Source organism: Mustela erminea, chromosome 11 (genome assembly GCF_009829155.1).
Source record: "Mustela erminea isolate mMusErm1 chromosome 11, mMusErm1.Pri, whole genome shotgun sequence".
Taxonomy (NCBI): Eukaryota; Metazoa; Chordata; class Mammalia; order Carnivora; family Mustelidae; genus Mustela; species Mustela erminea.
This window is the reverse complement of record NC_045624.1, coordinates 13,459,602-13,486,608: the sequence shown is the minus strand read 5'-3', so window position 1 is coordinate 13,486,608 and position 27,007 is coordinate 13,459,602. Positions and strand designations below refer to the sequence as shown.

The window sequence follows — 27,007 nt, the reverse complement described above, 5'->3', positions numbered from 1 at the left end:
GGCTCCAGGACCCTGAGCTCATGCCCTGAGGCAAAGCTCAATCCACTGAGCCACCCAGATGCCCCTGTAATGGCACTTTTTATAGAAATGGAAAGAACAATCCTAAAATTCACATGGAGGGGCGCCTGGGTGGCTCAGTGGGTTAAAGCCTCTGCCTTCAGCTCAGGTCATGATCCCAGGATCTTGGGATAGAGTCCCGCATCGGGCTCTCGCTCAGTGGGGAGTCTGCTTTCCCCTCTCTCTCTGCCTGCCTCTCGGCCTACTTGTAATCTGTCTGTCAAACAAATAAATAAATTTTTTAAAAAATCTAAAATTCACATGGAACCACAAAAAACACTGAATAGCCAAAGCAATTCTGAGAAAGAACAAAGCTGGAGGCCTCACAATTCCTGATTTCAAGCTTTATTAACAAAACTATAGCAATCAAAACAGTCTGGTAGTGCCATGAAAACAGACACAGACTAAAGGAACAGAATCAAGAGCCCGGATGAGTGAGGCAGGGGCTGAGGCAGAGGGAGAGAGAGAATCTGAAGCAGGCTCCATGCCCAGCAGGGAGCCTGACGCAGGGCTTTGTCTCATGACCCTGAGATCAGGACCTGAGCCGAAATCAAGAGTTGGACACTTGACCATCTGAGCCACCCAGGCGCCCCTGAAATCCCATCTGTACCCCCATGAACATCGCAGTACTATTCACAAAGGCCAAGACATGTAAACAACCTAAGTGTTCATTCATGGGCAAACGAATAAAGAAAATAAGATTGTGTGTGTGTGTGTGTGTGTGTGTGTACACAATGGAATGTATATACACAGATATATGCATACAATGGAATATTAGTTATAAAAAAGAAGGAAATCCTGCCTTTTGTGACAACATGGATGGACCTTGAGAGCATCAGGCTTAGTGAAATAAGTCAGAGAAAGACAAAAACTGCATGTTCTCACTTATATGTGAAATCTGAAAAAAGCTGGAGCCACACAATTAGAGTAGAATGGTGGCTGCCAGGAGCCAGGGGGTGGGGGAAATGGGCAAGCGTGGTCAAAGGGCACACAGTTCAGGTTATAAGCTAAATAGTTCTGGGGATCTAATGCATAGCATGGTGACTATAGTTAACTATAATCTACTGTATATCTGAAAGTTGTTAAAAGAGTAGGTCTCAAATGCTATCAGCACACACATACACAAAAGATAATTGATTATCTGAGGGGATAGTGCATGGGTGGCTCGGTGGGTTAAGCCTCTGTCTTTGGCTCAGGTCATGATCTCAGGGTCCTGGGATCGAGCCCCACATCGGGCTCTCTGCTCAGCAGGGAGCCTGCGGGAGCCCGCTTCCTCCTCTCTCTCTGCCTGCTTCTCTGCCTACTTGTGATCTATCTGTCAAATAAACAAAAAATCTTAAAAAAAAAAAGAAAAAAAAGTGTCAACTCATTTTTTTTAATTTAATTTTATCTTTAAAGATTTTGTTTATTTATTTGACAGAGAGATAGAGTGCACAAGCAGTTTGAGTGTCAGGCCGAGGCAGAGGCAGAGGGAGAAGCAGATTCCCTGCTGAGCAGGGAGCCGGATGCAGGACTCAATGGATTCTAGGACTCCGGGATCATGACCTGAGTCAAAGGCAGTCACTTAACCAACTGAGCCACCCATATATACAGATTTTTAACAGCGCAGGGAGGGGGCACCTGTAACCAGTGTTGTTTACTGGCCAAATGTGTTTCTTTCTTTTTTTCTTTCCTTTTCATTAAAATAAAAAAAAAAAAAAGGCACTTGGGTGGTTCAGATGGTTAAACATCTGTCTTTGGCTCAGGTCATGATCCCAGGGTCCTGGGATCAAGCCCTGCATCAGGCTCCCTGCTTCGTGGAGAGCCTACTTCTCCCTCAGCCTCTACTGTTCCCCCTCTTTATGTTCTCGCTCTCTCTGTCCAATAAATAAATAAAATCTTTAACCCCCCCCCCCCAAAAAAAAGAGATCAGGACAATACTGTATATAATCTTGTGTCCTGATTTTTTCCACTTAATATTATATCATGGGCTTAAACAGTTATTGCTTGAAAACATTTTGAAAAGGACAAGTGTCTGTAGTTACAACCTATACAGACCTTCTAAATGTTAGAAAACCATTCTGTGATGACACACACAGGACTCAGTGCTTTGCCAAACCCTTGCTCTTTCGGCCCTGCCCTCTGCGTATTCCCAGTCCCGCCCTGGCCAGGGATCGCCCAGGCCCGCCAGCCTGCTTTACAATCCCAGGCCCACCGAAGAGCCTTTCCAGATGTGGAAAGCCTCGTGCCCAGCGACAGAGATGCAACAGAGCAGCGGGCTGAAGCTGGCCTTCTTACTCACCTGTCTGAGGAACCGATTGTTGACGAGGTCGACCACAAGGACCTGCAAGATGAGGGAAAGGGACGATTACTGTCCCCGGCGTGGAGGGACACTCTCAGCCTTCCTCCTTCCTGGCATCCAGACAGCAGCTGGGGGGGGGGGGGGCGGAGTGGCCCCTTTGTGGTTTCCTGACGTTGCCGCTATAGCCACAAATGATGTAGGGGGGAAGGGGATGGGGAAGGGCTTTCCAGAACTGCTTGCTTTCAACACTGAAGCCACAGGCTGGGACATGTGTATGCCACAGACTGGACTCCCTGCCCTGTTCGGAGACTGGCTGAGGCAGAGCCTCTGGGACAGACCTGTAGTGTGTGGGTTACTGATGTGGGCGAACCCCGCTGTTCCCACTCCATCAAGTCTGCACTCCCCACTCCCAGGGCTCGCTCTCCTCCTGGCTACCCACTCGGCCTTGTCATTTCTCTTAATGCGACAGGAGGAGAGAGATCCGGAGGAGCGGACCCACCTGGAGAGTAAGTCAAGCTGCAAGTACTGGGGTTTCATCAAAGGCTCTCGGATAAGCACCCTCCCCTTCCCTTCTCAGAGCGGGGCTGAGACCCAGGGCCGTGTAGGGTGGGGCAAGCACGTTGCCTAGGGCACGTGGTCAGGAAAATGCTGGGTCTCTGCCTGCATGACCCCAGCCGGCGTGGGTCACTGGCTATGATGGAGGGAGAGCATGGGTCCGGAAGGCCACCACGTTTTTACCAACAGCTGGCAACACAGGCTCTAATACATCCCAGAGACCCTACCCAGGAGCTGAGGGCGTCTCTCCTTCCTTCTCAAGCACGTCCGGGGTTGAACTGTTCAGGGGTCACTCTGCGGTTCAGAAACCTATGCTCAAAGACCTGTGCTGGTGATTACTCGTGGAACTTCAGGCCTCCCTGGGCAACCACAGGAGCCACATCTGGGGACCTGGGATGAATTTCAGCGACAGGCGTTCCCCTGGGGGTTCAGAAGTCAGTGGCATCATTTAGGCACCTACGGTTCCCTCGCTGACTGCGGGGAGCAATCCGTACATGAGACAGAGATTATTTAGAGGAAGGGCCTGGGGCTAAAGACCCACCAGAATGCCAGGAGGACTTTCCCTACTTGGGGGCAAATGTGAAAACGCATCCTTAAAAACACTTTGGTGTTTGTCTTTCTTAACTGATGTGATAAAGGACCTGTGGGTGGGAGCACGGTATTCGTCAGCTTTGTTATTAGTCCAGATATAAACTCCAGCTCTTGTTAGCTGCTCTGTGCTTTCTTCCTCCGTGCTGGGGAGAGGGAGGGAGGGAAGGATAGGGTGGATGGCTGCTTCTGGATCCAGAGTTTCAACATCTGGCTAAGTTGTAGGTCGCTGCCCTTCAGGCCGGCGCATTCATTTAGAGAAAACTGAGTTTTCAGTCCCTGAGGGTCTACTGAGGCAGACATGGGGGGGGTAGCTAATAAAACTGTGGGCCCCCCCAACCCCCTGACATTGCACTCTTGCAATGCCTTAGCCAGCCCCTCCCCTCTGCCCTCTGGCCCCCACAGCGAGGGAACAGGGACGTCCCCAGGGCTCACCTCTTCCAGCGGCAGCTCCCGGAGCAGCGGCAGCGAGCTGGTGAGAAGGCCGATAAGGAAGGGGGTCGGCGAGCACACGATGTCGATCATGGCGGGCGGCAGCACGGGGATGTAGGTGTGCTGCCAGGTGAAGGGGTAGATGACGGCCACCATGGCGTGGCAGCACTTGGACAGCGTGCTGTGGCGGAGGGGAGAGAAGGGGAGAAGGGGCAGCTTCAGGGAAAGCTCTGGACTGGGCATGCTCAGGCTCATGGGGTGGGGGCAGCCTCCATGGAGGAGGCTGGAGAGAAATGCACACCCTCCATCCCGAAGACAGGCTGGTCAGAAAAGGCAGCACGCACGTATCAGGTACAGCGTGTACCACAGTCCTAACAGACTAACCGGGCACGTGGGGTCTGGCTGAGGCTTTGAGACAGCTAGAAGGATGAATTTAATGCTTCAGCTACCTTTCCCCTAGCGGGCTTTCACCTGCGAGCTACATCCTCTACGGTCTTGACCCAACCATTCACTTCCATCTCTCTTCCCTACACCCTTCCAAATCCGTGAAAGCCTCTTTTCTCACGGATGCTCGTGAACGCTCACGAATTTCTCTTATTGAAGATGACTTTATTAGTCTAAACCAACTTTCTCTTTGTTCTCTTCCACGCACTGCTCAGTCAAGCACGAATACCTAGGTGCAATCAAGTGAACAGGGTAGCGCTGGCCGCCAGCATTCGAGCGGCAGCAGTGAGCTCCCAGGCTCTGCTGTGGACCTCAAACTCGGGTACAGTTACCCCTTACCCAGAATTCAGAACGTAAAAAAAAAAAAAAAAAAATCACAGTACTGAGAGTCTCCCTTAAAGAATCATGGTCATGCTACAGCCTTTATCAGTAAGCCCTGAGCTCCAGTGATCACAGTCCCCAGTGTTCTGTGCACAGAGACCGACCTCCTGCGGGGACGAATGAAGGCGGGGTGGGGTGGGGGGGATTATCCCAGACTGTCATCTGGAACATCAGCACCATCCTGCCGCAGAGAGGATGCCCGGCAGCCTCCCGAAGTGAGCAAGAGCCAAATTTCTTTCCTTCCCTGCAGTTTCTTGTTGCTGGTGAGTCTGCTGAGGGTGGACCCTCTCGGCTCTCATTCTAGTACGCTCTATCTAAAATGCCATGGGATTTGAACTTCAGAGGCTTGTCAGAAATATGTAATGTAAGAATAAAAGTGAGGGCCTGTGGTTTCTCCCAGGAATGCACTGCATCCTCCTCGGGGCACAGGCCCTGTAACGAGCATTTTCTCTGTTAGGTCACCTTCTGAATGTCTGCCCCAGTTCTCAGCTTTGCTCTGTTAGGCACAGTTGCAAGGAAGCCGAGTTCTCGATAGATGAACGCTCCCTTACTGGACTCCCAATGACATCAGGCACGTATACAGGCCTACTTTGGAGTTCTGTGCCAGGCCACCACAATCAAGCAAATATCTCAATAAAGGCAATCAACTGAGTTTTTTTGTTTCCCAGTGCATATAAAAATTATGTGTTTTTTTAAAGATTTTATTTGTTTGTTTGACAGAGACATAGCAAGAAAGGGAACATAAGTAGGGGGAGTGGGAGAGTGAGAAGCAGGCTTCCCATCAATCAGGGAGCCCGATTCAGGGCTCAATCCCAGGACCCTGTGATCATGACCTGAGGGAAGGCAGATGCTTAACCAACTGAGCCACCCAGGTGCCCCCAAAATTATGTCTATACTATACAGTATGCAAATGTGCAATAGCGTTATATCTAAAAAAATAGTGTATGTGCCTTAATTAAAAAGTAGTTTATTGCTAAAAAATGCTAACCATCGGGGGCCTGGGTGGCTCAGGTCATGATCCCAGCACCCTGGGAGTCCTGGGATCAAGCCCCATATCAGGCTGCCTGCTCAGCGGGGAGTTTGCTTCTCTCTCTCCAGCTTCCCTATGCCTGGGTTCCCTCTCTCGCTATCTCTGTCATAAATAAGTAAAATCTGTTTTTTTTAAAAATTATTATTTATTTATTTTTATTTGTTAAAGATTTTATTTATTTATTTGACAGACAGAGATCACAAGTAGGCAGAGAGGCAGGCAGAGAGAGAGGAGGAAGCAGGCTCCCCGCTGAGCAGAGAGCCCGATGTAGGGCTTGATCCCAGGACCCTGAGATCATGACCTGAGCCAAAGGCAGAGGCTTCAACCCACTGAGCCACCCAGGAGCCCCAGAATCTTAAAAAAAAAAAAAGATAACCATCATCTGAGCTTCCAGTGAATTATAATCACCAGTCACAGATGACCATAATATAATAATGAAAAATACTGTGAGACATTACCAAAATGAGACACAGAGCCACAAAGTGAGCAAGTGCTGGTGGAAAAATAGTGCTGATGAACTTGGCTGATGTGGAGTTGCCACGAACCTTCAGTTTGTAAAACAAAACCCCAAACCCTGCAGTATCTGCAATGTGGAACAGACTGAGGTCGGCCTGCAAACTCATTGTCATAAAACTCTCCTGAGCCCATTGTAACAGAATCACGTAGCTCTGGCTTCCTTAGAGAGAGAAGAAGTGAACTAAAAGATATTGGCCAGCAAGTGAAATAAGCCAGACAGAAAAAGGCAAATACTGGATTATTCCACTTACAAGTGAGGGGCTTAGAACAGGCAAATTCAGAGAGACCAGGGGCTGGGGAAGGCAGAGTGGGGAGCTATTGCCTAGAGTAGACAGACATTCAGTTTGAGATGATGAAAAAGTTCTGGAAATGGAGAGTGCTGACGGTTGCAAGCACTGTGAATGTTCTTAATGCTGCCCCTGAATTGTGTACTTAAAAATGATTGTAATAGTGAACTTTAAGTTATGTATATTTTATCACAATTAAAAAAAAAGCCAAGAGGGGCGCCTGGGTGGCTCAGTGGGTTAAGCCACTGCCTTCGGCTCAGGTCATGATCTCAGGGTCGTGGGATCGAGTCCCGCATTGGGCTCTCTGCTCAGACGGAAGCCTGCTCCCCTCTCTCTCTTTCTGCCTGCCTCTCTGCCTACTTGTGATCTCTCTCTGTCAAATGAATACATAAAATCTTTAAAAAAAAAAAAAAAGGCCAAGATAAAAATCACTTACCTGCTAAAGGAGATCCTCTGAATACGGCCCTCCCTGAACATCCTTACAATATACCCCAGCCCCCTTTCCATCCACCTGCAGCTGGGCCCCCTGAACCAAACAAAAGTAATGCTGAATCTGTTCATTTATCAGCAAGAGCCTCTTGACCTTCCTGTTTGGTGTCTTTGCAAATAATCACTCTCTGAACACTCTGTGGAGTCCTGCCATGCTTCTTAGGAGCAGGGCACACACATGTCACACTATTTGGTCCTCGTCTTTTCTTTCAAGTGATCACCCCCAAAATGAGAAAGATATTACCCCCAAGATTTTGTTTTTATCATAATAGCCACAATCTCTTCTTCATAAAAGGGAAGTATACAAGGCATCTAATACCTTCTTTATAATACCTATCATACCTTCCTTTTACCTACTGAGTAATAGCGAGACAATACTTCATAGGACTTATCCCAAGGAGAACAACAGCAGTAATTCAGCTGGCAGGTTGGTGACTTTCCATTTAAAGACTTTTCTCTCAAAGCAGAGAACCATTTTCCCTCAGGCATCCCTTTCTCTCTCAGATACTGTGAGTGAGTTGCTCACCCTTTGTGTTTAACTTCCTTGATCACTGAGCGTGTGGAATTTACTTTGTTCTAAAATTTTTAAATTTTAGGACTAACCTATGTCAGTGTGGGACCAGTCTGCAAAGCTGATCTGCTCACGTACTGCCGTTATGAGGACACAAGTGAGAAAATCAGGATATTAAAATATAAATGAGGACAGCTGGGCCTAGAGCAGGTTTCTTTTCAGACTCCAGTTTGCAGCCCATCATTGGGTCCTGAAATAATTTTAGTGGGCCGTGATCAGCCTTAGAAACAACAAAAAGAACAGACTAGAAGCGAGGGTGCTGCATTCTGTTCCGGTCGTAAATAATGAGGTGTGTGCCGTGTGTGGTGTATGCGCTGGGCCTGAACGTGAACAGCATTGCTCGTTAGGGCCTGGAGTGAAAAAGGGTCTCCAGCCAACCAGGACCAGAGAACTGGAGGCTGGAGGCTAGAGGCAGGTAGACAGTGATGGTTCAGCAGGAATTCTGGTACGTTCCATGTTTGCCTGGGATGTTGGCCTTCATTCTCAAATGACTAGATGGACCTTAAAAGAGACGGTGAGAATCCTCCGAAGGAAGCCTTGTGTATGAAACCCAGCTCTTTGGACAGCCCATTTGTCCTGAACGTGTCCAAGCCCTGAACGTGCACTGGAGGAAGAATGGCTCCTGTGGGCCGTGGCCGTGGCAGCAGTCACGCAGGGCCCACCTCAGCGGGCTCTGAAGCTTTCCCCTTCCATCTGCTCACCAGCAGAGAATAAAAACGTGATGCTCGAGCTGAAGAGTTCCTTCACATTTTCAGAGATGTGGTTTAAGCACTTTTGACCCCATGGAGGTCACAGAACCACAGAATTTTAGAACCTGGAGCCATCTCAGAGATGGAGTTCATCTTCTTTTGAATCTTTCTTTTGGGGGTGGGGGTGGGGGTGGGGGTGGGGTGGGGTAATCTTTACACCCAACAGGGGGCTTGAACTCCTGATGCTGAGATCAAGAGTTGAAGGCTCTACCACCTGAACTGGCCAGGTGCCCCTTCTTATGAATTCTAAGAGCTAAAGAGACCTAGACCGAGGCTGACCTCCGCATGCAGGGTGGGCAGTGAAGTGCCTGGAGGAGGGGAAGAGATGCAGAGTGAGGAACGGAGGCAGGAGGAGGCCCTTTGTGAGAAGCCTTTGTGGTTTCCTCAATCACTGCGGTAGAAAAATAAATGTGGTACCCCCCCCCCCCCAACTTAAAGAAAAGACCTTCTGCTCTTTTGCTTTCTTGCGGCTCCTCCCTGGAATGAGAAAGTGTAACCCGCTGCCGGGTTCTCTCCCAGCTTGAGCATCCTGTGGTTCCTAGGGGAAGCCTAAGGGGCCCTGCGGTGCCGGCTGCCCCCTCCCCCACAACGTTTGGCTGCGGCTGGACGAGGAAGGCAGTTGGAACGGGTCAGGAAAAATGATAAGCAATGCCAGTGCTAGCCAGATACACACAGTGGGCGAATGAATGTTCTGGAGAGCAAGATCAAATTCATTCACGCTCCTGGAATGCACGGAGCTGAAGGACAGCTGCCTTCAATTTTGACGGGGACCAATGACGACGACTCAGCCGGATACTATGTAGGTAGGTGCTGCCCGCTGCTCTCTCCCCTAACAAGTGGCTTTTGTTTGTTTTTAAATCGTCTGATGTGCTGTTGCATCTGGAGCCCAATGTTTCCGCACCTGGCTGTCATTAGCACCTCCAGGCAGGCACATATGGCATATGGAGCTGGCAGGGGGCGAGGGGGGGCTCCCGACAACAGGTGGGCAGGGTTTGGGGAGTGGCTCATTCCTCTTGCTCACTAGCCCACAGCATGCTGGGGTGGGGGAAACCAACCTCTCTCTCTTGAAACACTAGACAGAAAGGTCAGATTTTGCAAAGAGCACAGTTAGTGACAACTCTTCCCCCAAAATAAATGGCAGAGGAGAAAGACCGGATTATTTTGAGTGTAGCTTGTGTTTTTCTCGGTCTCAGCTGCAAGTGCTAATGAAATCTTAGTCCCAGGCTAGAGGAGCCTTCCACTGGGGCGGGGGCGGGGGGGGGGGGGCACTGCTAGGATGGGTGGTCTCTTGGGACTGTGGAAAGAACAGGCTTTGGTTTGGGCGAAGCTGAGGATGACTTTTCAAGCAAGCTCGCCACACAGCCTCGCTGAGCATCTGCTGGTTGGAGGAGAGGCAATGTTTTGGAGGAAGTCCCAGGAAGAGAGCCCTGGCAGCTGGCTCTTGTTACCGTGGGGGTGGAGGAAAGCAACACCAGCCTGCAGCTGTGATCCACTTGTACAAAAGCAGGGGAGGGAGGTGATGCCCACGGGGAGGATGGCCAGGCCACAGGGCTTCAAGATGGGCACAGGGTAGAAGGGTCAGGTCCCAGAATGCTTTGCTATTTAGCGGTGCTCTGTGAGGGCGGAAGCATTAGTCTAGAGCCATCAGGATGCCCTTGTGTGTACTTAAGTTGTCCTGGAGATGACACTTTGGTTCTGGTTGCTAGCGAGCCCCTGTCACTGAGTGTGGAGTTACTACGCTCAGCAACCTTCCCATTCATCGAGGAACCAGTAAGAACTGAACACAGAGCCTTCTCTAAAATGCTACCAGAGAAGCAAACAATGAGTTTCCTGAGTTAGACAGACTCCCAAGGAATGTGAAGAATGATCCCATCCGTGTTCATCAGCATCCCAAGCAAAGTATCTCTCCCAGTGTATCATTCCCAGGAAGCTGAAATGAAAGCCACACTTCAGTCAGGGCTGGTACCTGGAGGAACCCAGCGGGAGGCAGCCGTCCCCCAGCACTAGCCGGCGCATTTCCACGACTGTACTTTCAAACCCAGAAGTAATATTGCCAAATTAAAACAAAAACAAAAATGGGGCGCCTGGGTGGCTCAGTGGGTTGGGCCGCTGCCTTCGGCTCGGGTCGTGATCTCAGGGTCCTGGGATCGAGTCCCGCATCGGGCTCTCTGCTTGGCGGGGAGCCTGCTTCCTCCTCTCTCTCTCTGCCTGCCTCTATGCCTGCTTGTGATCTCTGTCAAATAAATAAATAAAATCTTTTTTAAAAAATAAATAAATAAAACAAAAACAAAAACAAATTACATGGGCTGGGCCCCGAGAAAACTGGCTTTGCTACTCCCTGTATGATCTCAGGTAGAAGCCTTGAACTTCCTAATCTGTAAAATAAGTAAAGTGGACTAGATAATTTCTAACTTCCTTCCAACTTTAATGTTTACAAACTGGAAATCTATGCAAGAGAGAAAACCAGGCACTGGGAACAGCTGGAAAGTGAAAAGAACCGTGGCTTGTCATCGGGAGATAATCCTAGGGCTCATTAGTGGAGTCGGGACAGAAGAGCAGGGGTGGCGTCGCATCAGACGAAGGAACAGATAAAAGTCGGGGACAGGGTTTGCGTCCCTGCAGTAAGCGCCACAGAAGGGTGACGACACAAGCAAGCAGAGCCGGGGAGCATCTGGACCACTGATGGAAGAACCAGAATAAGTCTTCAGCCCAAGATTTCGCTAGTGATGGGTTCAACGTAGAAGACAACTGGGGCCGTGCTCGTCTCTAAATCTTGCTCCAAATGTCATCTTCTGGGTGTTCACGTACAAAAATAGGTAGTTGGTACTTAATATTTCATCAGACTGATGCCACTAGGTTACTAAAGCTGTATTTTTCACAGGCTTTTGCTGAATGAAATTTCTGTGTCTCTAAGACCGGCAGCCACTGACGCTGCAGGGGCTCGGGCAAGCTCACAAACCCGAGCTTTTTCTGCGACAGCAAACACTGCTGAGCGTAATCGATTCTAGACAGGACAGGGGTCCCCATTTAGGCTCAGAAACTGATCAAAAAGAAAAAACCACCAAAAGGAGCACATAAAAGGATGAAGGCGCACAGCTACCTAGCCACTTATCTGTGCAGCTACCCATGGGGCAAAGCCAAGGTGCAAACTCCAGTATTTAGGGAGATTTGACCACCTAATTCTAACTTGTCAGTAGCCAGTAGTCATTTGGCTTACAGTCATCCAGTACTCTAAAAAGACAACAGGAAAATTTCTTGATTGTTAAAAACTTTGCCCCATCTCAAATTTTTGAACAAATCTGTTTAAGTCCAGCTCTGGCTCTATTATTCAGCCTGGCCTGTAGATTAGTCAAAACGTTGGGAACTGAAATTTATAACAAACTAAAAAACAAATGTTTATCACTGGGGAAAGGAAGAAGGGAGGAATAAGAAAATATTTATTTGGGTTGCTACGACAACAGAACAAGCCATCACAACAACATTCCCTCCTCTCCATCTGTCAAACTTGGGCTTGACAGAGCCTTAAGAAACACTCAGTGTCCACCCTGAAGATGAAACGGAGCGAAAATGTTATTCTAAATTTGATAGATTTTTGGCTTGACTTAAAACTCTTTTATAACTCATTCAGTATTTGCCACAAGTCCCAGCTACTTCCTCTTGCCATGGGCAGACTCACTAGCAATGAAGAGGAAGTACGTTGTGTGTGGGGAGGGGAGGAGATGGCGGAACAACGGCCGGCCACATGCAGGCTGACGTCCGCCCGGGATGCCACACACTCACTGAGCTCGTGGGGTGTCCTGCTCTCCTGTGCTGTTCTGCAGTCTCACAAAGATTAGGGGGAGTCACAAGAATGAGGGGGCTTGCTTCCTCTTCTAGCTGAATAGGGCTGGAGATGGGATCGTGTGTGGTGTGTGGAGTTCTGTGCTCGGTGGTGATAAGGATGAGAGACCCCACGGGGGCTTACGCTGAAGGCTCTCCTTACAGACTTGCCCAGGTCAGACGACTTTCAACCAGCCACTGTCCCCCAAGCCCTAGCTTGTCATGGTCTGGCCCAAGAACCCTTCAATTCCCTATGGCTCTCTGCCCGTACATCGGGCAGCAGTAGGTGAAGGCAGATTCCTCCTAGAGGGATACCCGGTGAGCAGAACGGGCCGGAGAAGGGAAGATGGGTTCTAGCCTTTTCACTCAGCAACTTCACACACAGGATGTTCTTGGGTGGATTTTCTGTACTTTGATCATTAGCTCTCTTCCCCCACGCCTCCCTCTCTCCCGCCTTCCCCCACTCTATTTTCTTAAGATTTTATTTTTAAGTAATCTCTACACCAAGGTGGAGCTCAAACTTACAACCCTAAGATCAAGAGTCTCATGCTAGAGTCGCTGAGTCAGCCAGGAGCCCCAGCTGGGTCACTTTCTCACAGGTGAGCCGGACTTCCCTGTCCTGGCTTAGGTGGCCTGTCAGGGAAGGGGTCACAGCGGAGGGTCAGAGAGACCCGGCACTGAGGACTCCAGAAGCAGACAGTGTAAGCTGCAAAAGAGGGGCAGAGACACCCTGACTTCTAAGCACAGTCTAGAGCAGAGGCCTGGGCATCCTGGAGAGGACCCACAACACGGTGCATGTTTAACTCTAACCTAGAAACGTTAAGAGGAACATGAAATGAGCACAGGCGGCTACCTGGTGTCACACCAGCTCTGAAGTGTTGGGGATCAGAACTGCTCTACAGGAGGCCTCAGTGGCAGGGACAGGCTACTCAGTGATTTCTGCCGAACCAGATAAAGCCGGAGAGGAGTGAGCCTATGGAGCACGAGGAGAGGTGGGGTGTGGGGGCTGACTTTCCCTCAGCAGCATGTTCACAGAATCACACAGAGCATTTGAGCCAGAGGGGCCCTGCAGGGATTAGACAGTCCTCTCACCAACTGCATAGCTGGGCACAAGACATGGTCATCCCCTGGGACGCTCTGGAAAACACAGAACGCCTGAGGAGGTGGGGTCAGGAATGGGGCCCTTAGGAGGTTCTGGGCCAGGATCAGAGGGAGGGCAAGGCTCAAAGGAGCACGGTTCCAGGAGGCCCCAAGCACTCTGGCCCATGGAGTGAGAGAATTTCAGAGCAAGGAAAGACTGTGGGGTCGCCCGGTCCCACTGGCCTCACTGGGCCCCAGCTGAAGGCCACAGAGAGGGGGGGCCTGGGGAGGAAAGCACAGAAGTCTCAGCTTCTTCACTACACAATTCTAGCCTGATGCAAAGCACACAGAGGGTCTCAATGGCATGTTTTAAAAAAGACTTTCCTTATATACTTCCGTAGGGGGGTCACAGATGCCGCCCTTCACCCCGACCCCCAGACCACGAGGCCCGCTCCTCCTCCTTCCTTTTCATTTTCTCTGGAGCCCGGCCGCCTGCGTCCCAGCCCTCCCACTAACCACTTGAACTTTGCTTGAGCAAAGTGACTTAACCTCTGTGTGCTTCTTAGCTTCCTAATAATAGAAGCTATCTGACTGAGTTGTCAGGAGCCTGAAAGAGTACAGGTCAACCCCTTCCGCGAGCCCGGCCCGGAGGTGACACTCCAGTGTTCCTTGCGGTGGCCGTGTTGCTACTGTCTCGGGCTCACTCATGCCCTGAGTCCTTCTTTTCCTGCCTCAGCTCTATGGGCCTTTATTTATTTGTCCACCTCTTCAGGTCTGCCTGGAACAGGTATTGGACAGAAAGATAATGTACTGGGTAAGAGAGAGAAAACCTTGACCTCTTGTAATAGGAAAAGCATGGGCTGATTGCCTCTCAGGACAATGTGACACGGGAGTTGCACAAGTGGCAGTGACGAGGGGCCTCAGTGCAGATAAGCCCTAGTTTCATAAATGAGGAGGCCCAGGGCCCGCCGCTGAGGACGCTGCGGCTTCCTCCATCTTCCTGGGAACACCCCTGGGCCCTGGGCCCTGTGTGATGAGGGAGAGATATGCAAGTCTGAAAGCCCTAAAGGGTCTACAAAGGAAATTCAGGTGTTTTAGATAAGCGCGGGCGCGAGCCCGCACACACACACACACAGTAGTTAACTGCACAGTGGCCTGGCTCTGGACCCTGGCCCTGCAGCAGCCACAGGTGGCATTTTACCCCCTCTGCCCTCTCATGGGAGTTTGCTGTTCGAAGGGACTCCGTCTCCGAGGGCAGAATACCAGGCATTGTGGAAGGTGGGCAAGGAGACACTCCACGGTTCCTCTGATCAGACCCCATCGGGGACTTGTGCCCCCAGTAAAGCTGCTGCAGTGCAGGTGGAGGGGCTGGGAGAACCACCCCTCAGGCAGCCATGGGGCAGGCTCCGTTCTCCGGGATGGCCTTCCTTCGCTCTCCTTCGGCTCTTGTTAGGGCAGCTCAGCGGGAAGGCCTTCGGCCTGTCAACCGAGAAATCTCCCTGGGCAGGAGTGAGAAGTGGGCAAGTCCCCTCCTGACATCTTTGTCACAGCACTTCCAGGAGTCCTGGTACCCTAAGCCCGACCCATCCCCTCTGCTGGCCTTCAGGGATGCATCTGACTTTGACCTGTTCTGTTCCCACCTTCTCTCTCATTGTACTTGAACAGGAAAAGTAGGTGCTACTTCGTGTTCTCCTTTGTTGGCGACGGACGCCTGGGGAGGGCACGCTCCCTTCCAGCCACGCCCATCTCCTCAGACATTTTCCCGGGGGGGGGGGGCACCTTCCAGAGCCTACCATCTTCAACCCGGCAGCAAGGTCTTCGTGGGACTGCGTGGCCCCTCGTCCAGTCTGGGCGGGCAGCCCACTCACTTGGCTGGCCTTCCCTTCTTGCCTCGGCATTCCTGAGAGCCCGTCCCCTCCCCCACGGCGGAGTCTGAGAATCCTACTTCCGGGGGGACCCAGTGGGGCTTCCAGGGAATACCGACAGCTACTCGATGAAATCTGACCCTGGTCAAGGAAGGGTTATGACTCATCTCTTGCTTCCGGAGCCTCAACCTTAGAAGTCTCCCGCCCGAATTCCCCAGTGCCCACAAGCTTTGAGAGCTGCCCCCGCCCAGCCCCAGCTGCAGGCCTGCTTCCTGCGCGGACCCCAGGGCACCTGGAGTGCAAGAAGCATGACGGGAACAGGGAAGAGCTCACTCAAACCCGGTGGGAGCAGGCTGGGAGTAGCCACGCGGCCGCTGTCCAAGGAAAAGCGTCACCAAGATGACCAGATGGGCTGCAGGGGAGGACAGGACCGGATCCCACGTCCTACCGCGTTCCTGATGAGCCCCACATTCCTCCCTTCTGTCCTTTCCATTCTTCTTCCTCCCTTTTGTTTTCCAGATTTGGGAGTCATATTCCCTCTCCAAGCCGCAGCTCTTCGATTTTTGTGTTTTTGGCATTTCTTCCTTTCCAGATGGACTCCTTGGTTGGCCTCATCTGCTTTCCCTGGTTGGCTGGTCCGTCTCAGCCCTAACTGGAGTGGTGGTCACCACCTGGGCTGCTGTGCCCTCAGTTCCAAAGCCAAGAAGGCTCTGATTCAGTATTCTGGAGTGATGAAAATGCCAGGAGTTCTTTTTTTTTTTTTTTTTTTTTTAAAGTTCAGAATTCACTCAAATCCCTATCTGCCTCTCCTCTGGCTTTTCTCTGATTTGTACATGGTTTTGCAAGTCATTGAACGTGACATGGAGGGCATCCTACCAAGCAGTGAGCAGGTGTGTGTGATTCTGTGTCATTTATTTTAACACGGAGAGGACGGGCCGCCTTGGGGAGCCGTCCGTGTTTTGCACGGCCCTGCAGGCCTCCTTGAACCTTGGCTCCTTGCCCCCACTTCGCCTTCCTCTCTCTGCAGTGAACTGCTTTACAAGATTTTTGAAGGTGACATGCTCGGTCTCCTGTCCCCTTGCCTTCGTCTAGATAGTTACAGCTCCTTTAGCCTGGAATGTGCTTTCTACTTGCTCTAAGACTCAGGACTCAGCCAGAATCAGCCTCCTCCGAGGGTGAGTGCCCTCCTTGGTGTCCAGAACGCGCTGCTCTGGTAAGCCTAGACAGCACAGTCCTCGGGGCTCTGCTCACTCCTTCGTCCCCCGCCCCGCCCAGACGGAAAACCCTGAGGGCAGCTCTGCTCCCGCCCTCAGCCCTGTATACACAGCAGAGCGCCCAGCACCCTGCGGGAGGATGCAAGGCAGGTGAGGGTCAGGGAAGTAGCGCACAGAAGCGCAGTCTTCCTTGGTTTTACAGGATGGGTGCACCTAATACACCTCCCATCCCCGAGGCCCACTGATCTGCGCTCTTCCCTCAGAGGGGCTGCACCCCCAGTCCCGGGCAGTCACCTGCCCCCGCACCCCAAAGAGTCTGCCACCGACTATCCTTCAGACGCTTGAGTGGAAGTGACCAAGACTGGTACCTGAGCTTGTCTGCGATGAAGATGACCCTCCTTTCCAGAAGCAGGGAGGCAAAAACACAGAGCAGGTGGCGGACACTGAGAGAGGAGAAGAGAGACTCAAAGTCCACGTGCTCGAGCCGGGAGTCCAGCGGGCGGCACAGTTCAATCACCTGCCGGGGAACGGGAGCAGCCGTGAGGCGGGGTCACGCCGCAGGCTCAGAGGTCCTCAGCGGGGCTGAGCCATTCGCAGGGGAAAAGGGAAAGAAAACGAGGAAGGCAAAAATGACGGGAAAAGAAAGATCCTGGGAGACTGAGGGAGGAGGTACACTTGGAACGAATTCCGTCGCAAAGTCAAGTGTGAGGAAAGTTCAGAGAAAGGTGGGGACACAGGATGGCGGAATGATGGCTCACGGCCCCAAATGCTTGGAGGCTCTGCCTGCCAGTGACACGTTTCTACCATCCCCTTCCCTGGGAGATCCATGACTGCTGATGTCCTATGACTTGGAGTCCCACGGGAAAGTGTCTCTGCCTCACAAGGGAACATTAACTGCTGGAAAGGAGTTGCAGGCTCGCGCAGAAGGACCACCAGAGCCAAGCAGCAGCTTCAGGACTCACCTCCTGTGGAAGGCATTTCTCAGTAAGCCCAACCCCATGCCAATCCCTTATGATGTGTCTTACAGCCTGTATGCTTGGTGGGCACATCTTCTCATTCTGTACTTGTTGAAATGTTCCCGAATTCATCTCAAGTCGCTACTCGTGTGTGTTTTTCTCTTTAAATAGCTGTCTCCTTCATAGTGAGCAGAGACTGGTGTTTTGCTCTGAGCACGGCACCTGCCCGGTGCTGTCCCCATAGTGGGGTTCACTCATGTTAACATCCTTATGGCCAATCCACCATCTGCTATAGGATAGTATAGGGTTCTCTAGCAACATGGAGAATACTTCCCTCTGTTCTGGGAAACTGAGCTGTTCCAGAAGACTCCAGACCTATCCTTATCCCTCCCCTGTCTCCAGAGGTGACCAGCTTTTTCAAGGGCTTTTGGAACTACAGACTCAAGTCTGAATGGGATCTGCCTAGTGATAACCACAGAGCCATATAAAGGGAATGGGAAGGACGAAAATAAAGTCCTGCATTAAATTCCAACCCAGCCAAGAAAAGGGACATACCTCAAAGTCCTAGACAGGTGAATAAAAAGTACTACATAAGTTTGTCTTCCCAGAAGATAATCTGTTTTACATTATGAAGTTATGGAGGTGATGGAGACCAAAAATATAGTTTCAAATACAACCTATGAGTGTAATGGGCTAGTAAGAGAAACTAAGGATGTTCAGACAGGTCCCTAACCTGTAAGGCCAAGGTCATGCAAAGAAATACCATGTGCTGCCATGGCATAGCTCTAGGACTGAATCCCAGAATGGAGGGACAGGACTTAGGGTGGATTTTACTAGGCCTGATATCACATTCACTGATGTGACAGCCCACTGGAAGCCAGCCCCTTGGTCAGCTGGAGGAGCTCTGTCTCCTCTAGCAGACAGTAGGAATCTGATGACTTACTTCAGTTCCCGATCCTGGCAAGAAGTTCTTGACAACGATGGTTTTGCCCAGTGCTGGGAAAGGGGCCTCCATGACACTCCTCATGAGGGGCTGTACCAGGGCAGGAGAGATGCCTCGCCGTTTTTCCACCTCATCCAAGATCTGCAAGGGTCACAAAAGCAGCTTAGCTGTCCTGATGTCAGGGCACCAAGGCATCCCTCTGCTCTCATTGACATGGGCCTGCTACCGTGACTGAAGCATTATGGGGAAGGCCTGCTGTCTGCTTCAGACCAAACTTAAAGAGTCTTTCAACCCATATGTTATTGCCCCAAATCTCCTCTCTAGGTACCCACTCCTTTGCCGTGTATCTTTGCAGTTCTTCCCACTGAAGTGGTGAAGTTTCTTGACCCCCTTGACTTTGGATTTGGCCAGGTAACTTATTGGGCCAATACATGCATTATCAATGGGAGCAATATTGCCCCCGGGGGGATAAAAATTGGTTCTTGGGGGTGGTCCTGAAAAAAACTTAGGTATTATAATGGTTTGTAGCCCTTTAAAGGCCCACAGTACCTAAAAAGATCTCCAGTATATCTGTGGAGTTACAATTTCTCTGAGGGTACCATTAGAGAAGAGCAAACCCAAACCACAATGAGAAACCACTTCACACCCATGAGATGGGCTGTAACCAAAAGACTGATAACAGCAAGTGTTGGTGATAAAGTGGAGAAACTGGAACCCTCATGTACTGCTGGGGGAAAGTGAACTAGTGACGCCCCTTGGCTAAGCAGTCTGGCAGTACCTTCAGAGGGTAAAGATAATGCTCCTAGATGACTTAGCAACTACACTTCTGAACCAACAGAAACAAAAACACGTTCACACAAAAACTAGTACATTGGGGCGCCTGGGTGGCGCAGTCAGTCAAGCATCTGACTCTTTGTTTTCGCTCAGGTCAGGATCTCAGTGTTGTGAGATCGAGCCCCATGTTGGCGAGCTCACAACCAGTGTACAGTATGCTTAAGATTCTCCCTCTCTCTCCCTCTGCCCCCCACCCCATGTGCATGTGCACTCTCTCTTTCAGATAAATAAATGATTAAAAAAAAAAATGGGATGCCTGAGTGGCTCAGTTTAAAAGGCGTCTGCCTTCAGCTCAGGTCATGATCCTGGGGTCTTGGAATCGAGTCCCTCACTGGACTCCCTGCTCAGCAAAGAGTCTGCTTCTCCCTTTGCCTGCTGCTTCCCCTGCTGTGCTCGCTCTCTCTGACAAATTAATAAAATATTAATTTTATTAAAATTTAATTTTTAATAAATTTAATAAATTTCGATTTATTAAAACCCCAAACCCATGCATTAATGTTCATAGCAGAATTATTCCTAATAGTCAAAAGGAGGATGTAACCAAAATGTCCATCAATTGATGAATGGATAAACAAAATGTGATATTCCAATGTAGGCCATAATCAGCCATATAAAGGAATGAGATACTGATTCATGCTACAACATGGATGAACCCTAAAAAGATCAGGCTAAGTCAGAGACACCAGTCACAAAAGGCCACTTATTTTATGATTCCATCTGGATAAAATGTCCAGAATAGGCATATCCATAGAGACAGACAGAAGATTGATGGTTAAGAGGGTTGGGAAGTGACTGCTCATGGGAACAGGCATTGCTTGCTGGGGTAATAAAAATGTCCTATAAATGTGATGATTACACAATTGTGTGGATATGCTAAAAGCCACTGAATCCTAGATTTTATTTATTTATTTTTAAAGTTTTTTTCTTTTTTTTAAGATTTTATTTGTTTGTCATAGAGCACAAGCAGGCAGAGTAGCAGGCAGAGGCAGAGAGAGAAGCAGGCTCCCTGCTGGACAAGGAATCTGATGCGGGACTCAATCCCAGGACTCTGAGATCATAACCTGAGCTGAAGGCAGTGGCTTAACCGACTAAGCCACCCAGGCATTCCTTATTTATTTTTTTGAATCCTAGAATTTAAATGGGCAAATTTTGTGGTTTGCAAACTATATCTCAATAAAACTACTATTTTAAAAAATCCAAATGCAGGGCGCTTGGGTGACTCAGTGGGTTAAGCCTCTGCCTTTGGCTCAGGTCATGATCTTAGGGTCCTGGGATTGAGACTTACGTCGGGCTCTCTGCTCAGCGGGGATTCTGCTTCCCCCTCTCTCTCTGCCTGCCTCTCTGCCTACTTGTGATCTTTGTGTGTCAAATAAATAAATAAAATCTTAAAAAAAAAATCTAAATGCAAGACCCTCCATAATCTAGTTGTGTATCAAAAAGTTTAAATTAAAATACCATATCTAATAATACCACATGTAGCCATTGAACACTTGAAATAAGGCTAATCCTAATTGAAGTGTGTTATAAATGTAAAATCCTCAGTAGATTCCAGAATACAAAATTAAGAATGTAAAATATCAATGACTATTTGATTATATGTTGAAATAATAATATTTAGGATATATGGGTTAAATGAAATTTATTATTAAAATTAAAAAGATTTTATGTATAGTAGTTCCTCAAAAAAACCTAGAATTACCGTGATCCAGTAATTCCACATATATGGGTACATAGCTCAGAGATTTGAAAGCAGGGACTCCGATATCTGAATGGCCATGTTCACAGCAGCAAAACTCATGATAACTAAAATGCAGAAACAACACAAATATCCAACTACAGATAAACAGATACAGAAAAATGTGATACCTACAAATAACAGACTGTTACAATTCAGCCTTAAAAAGGAAGGAACTTCTGGGGCGCCTGGGTGGCTCAGTGGTTTGGGCTGCTGCCTTCGGCTCAGGTCATGATCTCAGGGTCCTGGGATCGAGCCCCGCATCGGGCTCCCTGCTCCGCAGGAAGCCTGCTTCCCTCTCTCTCTCTCTCTCTGCCTGCCTCTCTGCCTACTTGTGATCTCTGTCTGTCAAATAAATAAATAAAATCTTAAAAAAAAAAAAAAAGGAAGGAAATTCTGACATATGGTCCAATACGGTTGAACCTTGAAGACAGATGCTAAGTGATAAGAGCCAGTGACAACAGGATAAATATATGATTCCATTTACATGAGATCCTGCAGTAGTGAGATTCATAGAGACAGAATGTAGAATGGTGGTTGCCAAGGCTAGGGAAAGAAGGGAATGGGGAATTAGTGTTCAATGGGTGCAGAGTTTCGATTCAGGGATATCAAACAATTCTGGAGATGGATGACGGTGACCGTTGCATACAGCATGAAAGAACCTAATGCTAATCAACTGTACAGGGGCACCTGGCCGGCTCAGTCAGTACAGTATGTGACGCTTGATCTCAGGGTTGTTGAGTTCGAGCCCTAAGTTGGGTGTAGAGATTAGTTAAAAATAAAGACTTTTAAAAATGGCTAAAATAGTAACTCATGTTTATTTTAGCACAATAAAAAAATAATATAACAAAAAATTAGAAAGAGTCTTATGGCGGTGGGGAGGCAATTCAGGGGAAAATGTCTTAAAAGCCTGGTTAGGGGCTAATGAAGAAAGGATGAGGGCCACTGAAGCAGAAGTGACACTGCACCAGTTCTAAGCCTGGGCCTTGGGAGGCCTGTCTCGTGTATTTCTGGTTGCCATCCTGGGCCTCTGCCTCAGCCACAAGAACTGCATGCCTGGGCCAGCTCACTGTCTAAGGAGGCTGACAGACATGTGGACGAGCCCCACTCTAGAGTGGCCTCCGACAGCAGAGATCGGGCAGTCTGGATCAGCCCACTCTCAGCCTACCCACAAGGCATGAGTGAGCCCAGTGGAAAAGAGCCAAGCCAAGCCCCAGCCGACCTGCGCGTCTGGAAGAATAAATGGTGCTTTAAGCCCCCATGGTTTGTTACACGGCATGACTGGTGATATTTAATGAGATGCTTTTCTTCAGAGATTCTAAAGCTGTTCTTCTGGAAGAGGATTCCCCTTCCCTTCCTCCTTCCTTCCTTCCTTCCTCCCTCTCTCCATCCCTTCGTTCTTTGTTTCTGTTTTTCCATGTGGGGCTTAAACTCACAACCCTGAGATCAGGAGTCACGGGTTTTAGGGACTAAGCGAGCCAGGCACCCTGATTCCTTTCTCTGTACCAAAGGACACTATGTCATTTTAGTCATCCTTGTCCCTCACCTGGGAATAGCTCAAGTTTTAGAGATCGGTTTGCCAAAGCTCTGTTTCTGGCTCTAGCCAGCATATCTGCTATTTGGTCTTTGGCATGGCATCATACGACATTCTCACAATAACCCTGGTCACAGAAATGCCATGAAAACACAGAACTGTGCATCCCACGGTGTTAGTAAGTTCACATGCTGGTCATTCCCCGTCCGTGACAAACAATGGAGCTCAGGTGAATTCCAAAGTCACCACTGGATGCTGGGTTAACTCAGCTGTTTCACTTCTACCTTCCGACAGCATTTGTGCAAAAACAAAGGCTGTGACACAGCATTATTTCCATGTTTAAATAACCCCCCGAGAGAGACCGGGGTGAGCAGAAATGTGTAACCGTCCTAGAGCCTGTAAGTGACCAACCTCCGTGTAAAAGGCTTATCACCCCAGTGGAGTAGAGGCAGGAACACAGATACATGGATACGATTCTTTATTTCTAACAGACTGGCACAGAAGCGCAAGTTCCACGAAGGCAAGTGATTACACTAGATCAGTACAGGTCAGGCTTCCTCTGAGAGTAAGTGGAGGGTGGGCAGGAGGAAGACACATTTCAGAATGCTTTTAGGAAGTGCTGTCTGCCATCCGAGGACAGTAGACATAGGACTTCAAATCTCCGAAACAAAGCTCAGACCGAAAATACAAGGTGAATTTAAAATCACATTATGGATTAGATACTCGTGTCTGGTTAATGTAGGATATGAATGTTGGATTGTACCTGATTTTGAGATTATCATCATACACAATAGTAATTAGCTCCCCTTGACCCACACAGATAGTGGGATGGACGAGCCAGCTCAGTCTGGCAACTCTTAGGTCTTGATACATTGGCTTCTCTTCTCCAAAAGAGGACGAGAGTAAGATTTGGATCCATTTAGAGCCCTACTACCACACACATACACAGAAGCTTGTACATCCATCCATCAGAGCAGCCTTTCTGTTATGAAAAAAGCGAATATGACAAAAGACAATGCTTGGAAGTAAGTAAAGCACAAGGAATATTCTGGGAAGATCCTCTGCAATCACTCCGACTCTCCCCACACCCACTTTCTCTGGGCCTTGACCTTCACCGGCTCTCACTGCGGCACTATGATAGGAGAACACAGGAGGTGATGGGGGAGGAAGAGGGAAGGAAACTATACTGGGACACGATTACACAAGTACCAGGAGTCAAGGTATTTCCTGTGTCCTCCCTGGCTCCGCCTTGCCTTCCCTTCTGCCCTCCTCTGAGGCCCAAGTCCTCACCTTTGAAAAGAGGCTGAAGCATCCCAGGCGGCTCACGATGCAGTAAACTTCAGGGAGACGCTTCCCTTTGCCACCAGGCTTTTGGGAGTGAAACAAGGAAATCATGAGTGTTACCATCTCAAAGTAGAGAACCCAAACATTTTTAAGTGCCTACCATGTGCCAGATGTTTCCTCACTGCAGCTTCTGAGAATCCATTAGGTAAGAAGTTACCAACCCCATTTTATAAGTAGGGAGCACTTCTGGTCATGGAGTATATACATTTATATTCTCCTGAAGTGACCAAATCAAGGGCGTGTGTGCACAGTAGGTGCTCAATATGGCCTATGGAACCAAAAAGGAGGCGTAACTCGTTTACCCCAATCCCTGTGGCTCCTCTTAAGGAGTTATGTTGAAACCAAATGTAGTTTATTATAATGGTAATTCCAAATCAGAAATTATTTCTGAACATCCTTTTTGGAAACTGCATTTTAGGCTAATTTTCTTTTTCTTTTTTTTTTTTTTAAAGGTTTTATTTATTTATTTGACAGAGAGAGATCACAAGTAGGCAGAGATGCAGGCAGAGAGAGAGAGAGGAGGAAGCAGGCTCCCTGCTGAGCAGAGAGCCCGATGCGGGACTCGATCCCAGGACCCTGGGATCATGACCTGAGCCGAAGGCAGCGGCTTAACCCACTGAGCCACCCAGGCGCCCTTAGGCTAATTTTCAAACCATTTAAATGAAAATCAATCTCAATATGTCAAAGTAATGACATCCCCAAACCTTATTATCCCACTTAACTTTTTAGAAATTATTATCCCTGCTTTTTATTCACTAATTCATTCAATAAATATTTACTGGATACCTACTACATGCTGTGCATCATCTTGACTCTAAATTATATCAGTTTATTTCGAAGATTCAAATACACTCAGTGGAAAATGATTTGCTCTTAGTAAAGATTTTCAAAAAAATGGGTCTCAAAAAGACAAGCTCTAAAATGGGCTAGCATGGGGGCACTTGGGTGGCTCAGTGGGGTAAGGCTTCATGATCCCAGGGTCCTGGAATCGAGCCCCGTGTCGGGCTCTCTGCTCAGCGGGGAGCCTGCTTCCCCCCTCTTCTCTCTCTGCCTGCCTCTCTGCCTACTTGTGATCTCTGTCAAATAAATAAATGAAAATCTTAAAAAAAAGGGGGGGGGGGCTAGCATGATCCTTTCATTGGATTACAATCCTGACTCCTACTGGTGACTGTTCTGAAGAACACGTTCTTGAAGGATCTATAGCATGAACAACAGAACTATCCTTCTTTGGTCCTTAGCAACCATTATGAATGTGTGCGCTAGAAGCTCTCTGGGCCTGTCTAGCACGTTTTATTAGAAAGAACATTTGGCTTAAGGACAGAAAGTTCTTCTACAGGGAAAATAACAGAGGAAGTATTTTCTTTCTAAAGGAGATGGAGTTCTAGTTCCTTCTTAGCAGTAAGATTGTGATGAACCCCCAAATCTTTTTTAACTCTGCTGATGAACCTGTCACGCTTCCTTCCTCTTCTCTTGTGGCACACGGCGAAGCCCCAGACCCAGCACTGCCCAGAGCCCTGGCGGACCAACAGTAATGTACTAACCAGTAGTCTTCGGCAGTAACCGAACCGTCTGCTCCCATCTTCTCCAGTTAAGACAAATGAGAAGGTTTCGCTGAGGTCGGGGAAACAAAAGTGCATTACATAGCAAAACAAAACAAGACCCCTGGCAAAGAGCAATCCGGGGACATTCTGGAGGGGGCTGGCAGAAAGGGCTGCTCCCTGGCCTGTCTGTCCATCTCTGTGCAGGAGCTCTGTGCGTCTGTAGTTTTGAAATCTGTGCCAGGAAGAGGGAAGCTCTCCCAAAAAGCTCCAAAAAAGCTTGGGGGCAAAGGGAAGCGTCTCCCTGAAGTTTACTGCACCGTCTGCCTGGGATGCTTCAGCCTCTTTTCAAAGCTGAAGACTTGGGCCTCAGAGGAGGGTGAAGGAACACCTCCAGTGTCCCTGCACCCTGAGAGGATGTGGTCTCCTAGCGTTCAGCACCCGAGCCTTCCCGTCGCTGCGGAGCATCGATTGGGATGCTGCCCTCTGTGAGCTCAAAGGTGTGATGGCATCCGCTGCTCTAGGGACGTGATTCAGTGCAAGAACAGCCAAAGAGACGGACAGTTCTGTGTCCCTCTTGGAACTGCCTCTGGGGTGACCCTTCCTGAGAACTGTCTCCTTTGAGCCCCCCGGAGGGGCTCGGACTGCCCTGAGAGACTGCCGGGCCTCAAACACAGGATAAGCAGCTCCCTGAGTTTGGTCAGTCGCTGGAACACCTGATAAAATGATACGGGTATGCAACAACCTGGTTAAAGCAGGAACACTGTCAGGATCTCACAGCTGGATGGGCCGCTATTAAATGTTTCCAGAGCACGGACAAGGAAGGGAGCTAGGCGATGCTCCTCTAGCTTCTCCTAGACCAAGAATTACTTTGCCCTTTACAGAGGCTTATGAACCAAACATATGCCCCCACTGAGCGAGAGGCCTGGGAATCTGCGTAGCTAGTAAGTCAGTTCTTCTCTTCAGGGATGTTTTAAAACAGAGGTGGGGGTCATCTCTTGCCTGGGGGCCATCTCTCGCCTGGGGCCCATCAGGCTGGGTGGCAGCAAGACTGATCTATGGCGTCTGTCCTCTCCGACACCCTCCCTGGTTCTTGCCTTAGCCTTTGGGGGTGTGGAAAGAAGCCAGCTCGTACCTGGTAAATTGCTGGACGGGAGCCCAATCCTTGGCATCGGGGAAGCAGAACTGAGGGATGGCCTTCAGCTGGTCCTCAGCCTCTCTCATGAACTTGAAAGACCTTTCCAACTGCAGGGAGAAGAGTGAGAGAAGGTTGGGGAATAAAGCCCAGCATGGGGGAGAGAGGCAGACGCTTGCAAAACCACACGTTCCGCCTTCCCACAGGTGAGACCACCACCTTAACCTCAAGAAGGGTCTGCGGCTCAGTCTGCTGGGGCCTTTGTTTCCCAGGGCACTGTCAACTCTAGGCTTCTGGGAGAAGTCAGGAGAAAACAAAATCATGTGTTTTATTTATTTATTTGTCAGAGAGAGAGAGAGAGAGAGAGAGCAAACGCAGGCCGAGTAGCAGGCAGAGGCAGACAGAGAAGCAGGCTTCCTGCTGAGCAAGGAGCCTGATGCGGGACTCGATCCCAGGACCCTGGGATCACGACCTGAGCCAAGGGCATCGGCTTAACTAACTGAGCCACCCAGGCGTGGGAAGCCTGTTTCTCCCTCTCCCACCGCCCTGCTTGTGGTCCCTCTCTCACTGTGTTTCTCTATCAAATAATTAAATAAAATCTTAAAAAAAAAAAAATTCTTGATGTCTAAC

At 49.3% G+C, this 27,007-nt stretch overlaps 1 protein-coding gene across 4 annotated transcripts in view; it reads right to left on the bottom strand.

Moving 5' to 3' along the window:
* The window catches only part of DENND2A (DENN domain containing 2A), a 102,681-nt gene that overhangs the window by 6,015 nt on the left and 69,659 nt on the right, over positions 1 to 27,007 (bottom strand). For all 4 annotated transcript variants that reach the window (XM_032305659.1, XM_032305658.1, XM_032305656.1 and 1 more), the window contains exons 10-16: positions 26,378 to 26,487; positions 25,246 to 25,315; positions 23,651 to 23,728; positions 18,258 to 18,398; positions 16,727 to 16,875; positions 3,917 to 4,094; positions 2,339 to 2,380 (exon numbers count right to left, since the gene is read on the bottom strand). In XM_032305659.1, coding sequence (XP_032161550.1) covers positions 2,339 to 2,380; positions 3,917 to 4,094; positions 16,727 to 16,875; positions 18,258 to 18,398; positions 23,651 to 23,728; positions 25,246 to 25,315; positions 26,378 to 26,487 — 768 coding nt within the window. The remainder of the gene's footprint in view (positions 1 to 2,338; positions 2,381 to 3,916; positions 4,095 to 16,726; positions 16,876 to 18,257; positions 18,399 to 23,650; positions 23,729 to 25,245; positions 25,316 to 26,377; positions 26,488 to 27,007) is intronic.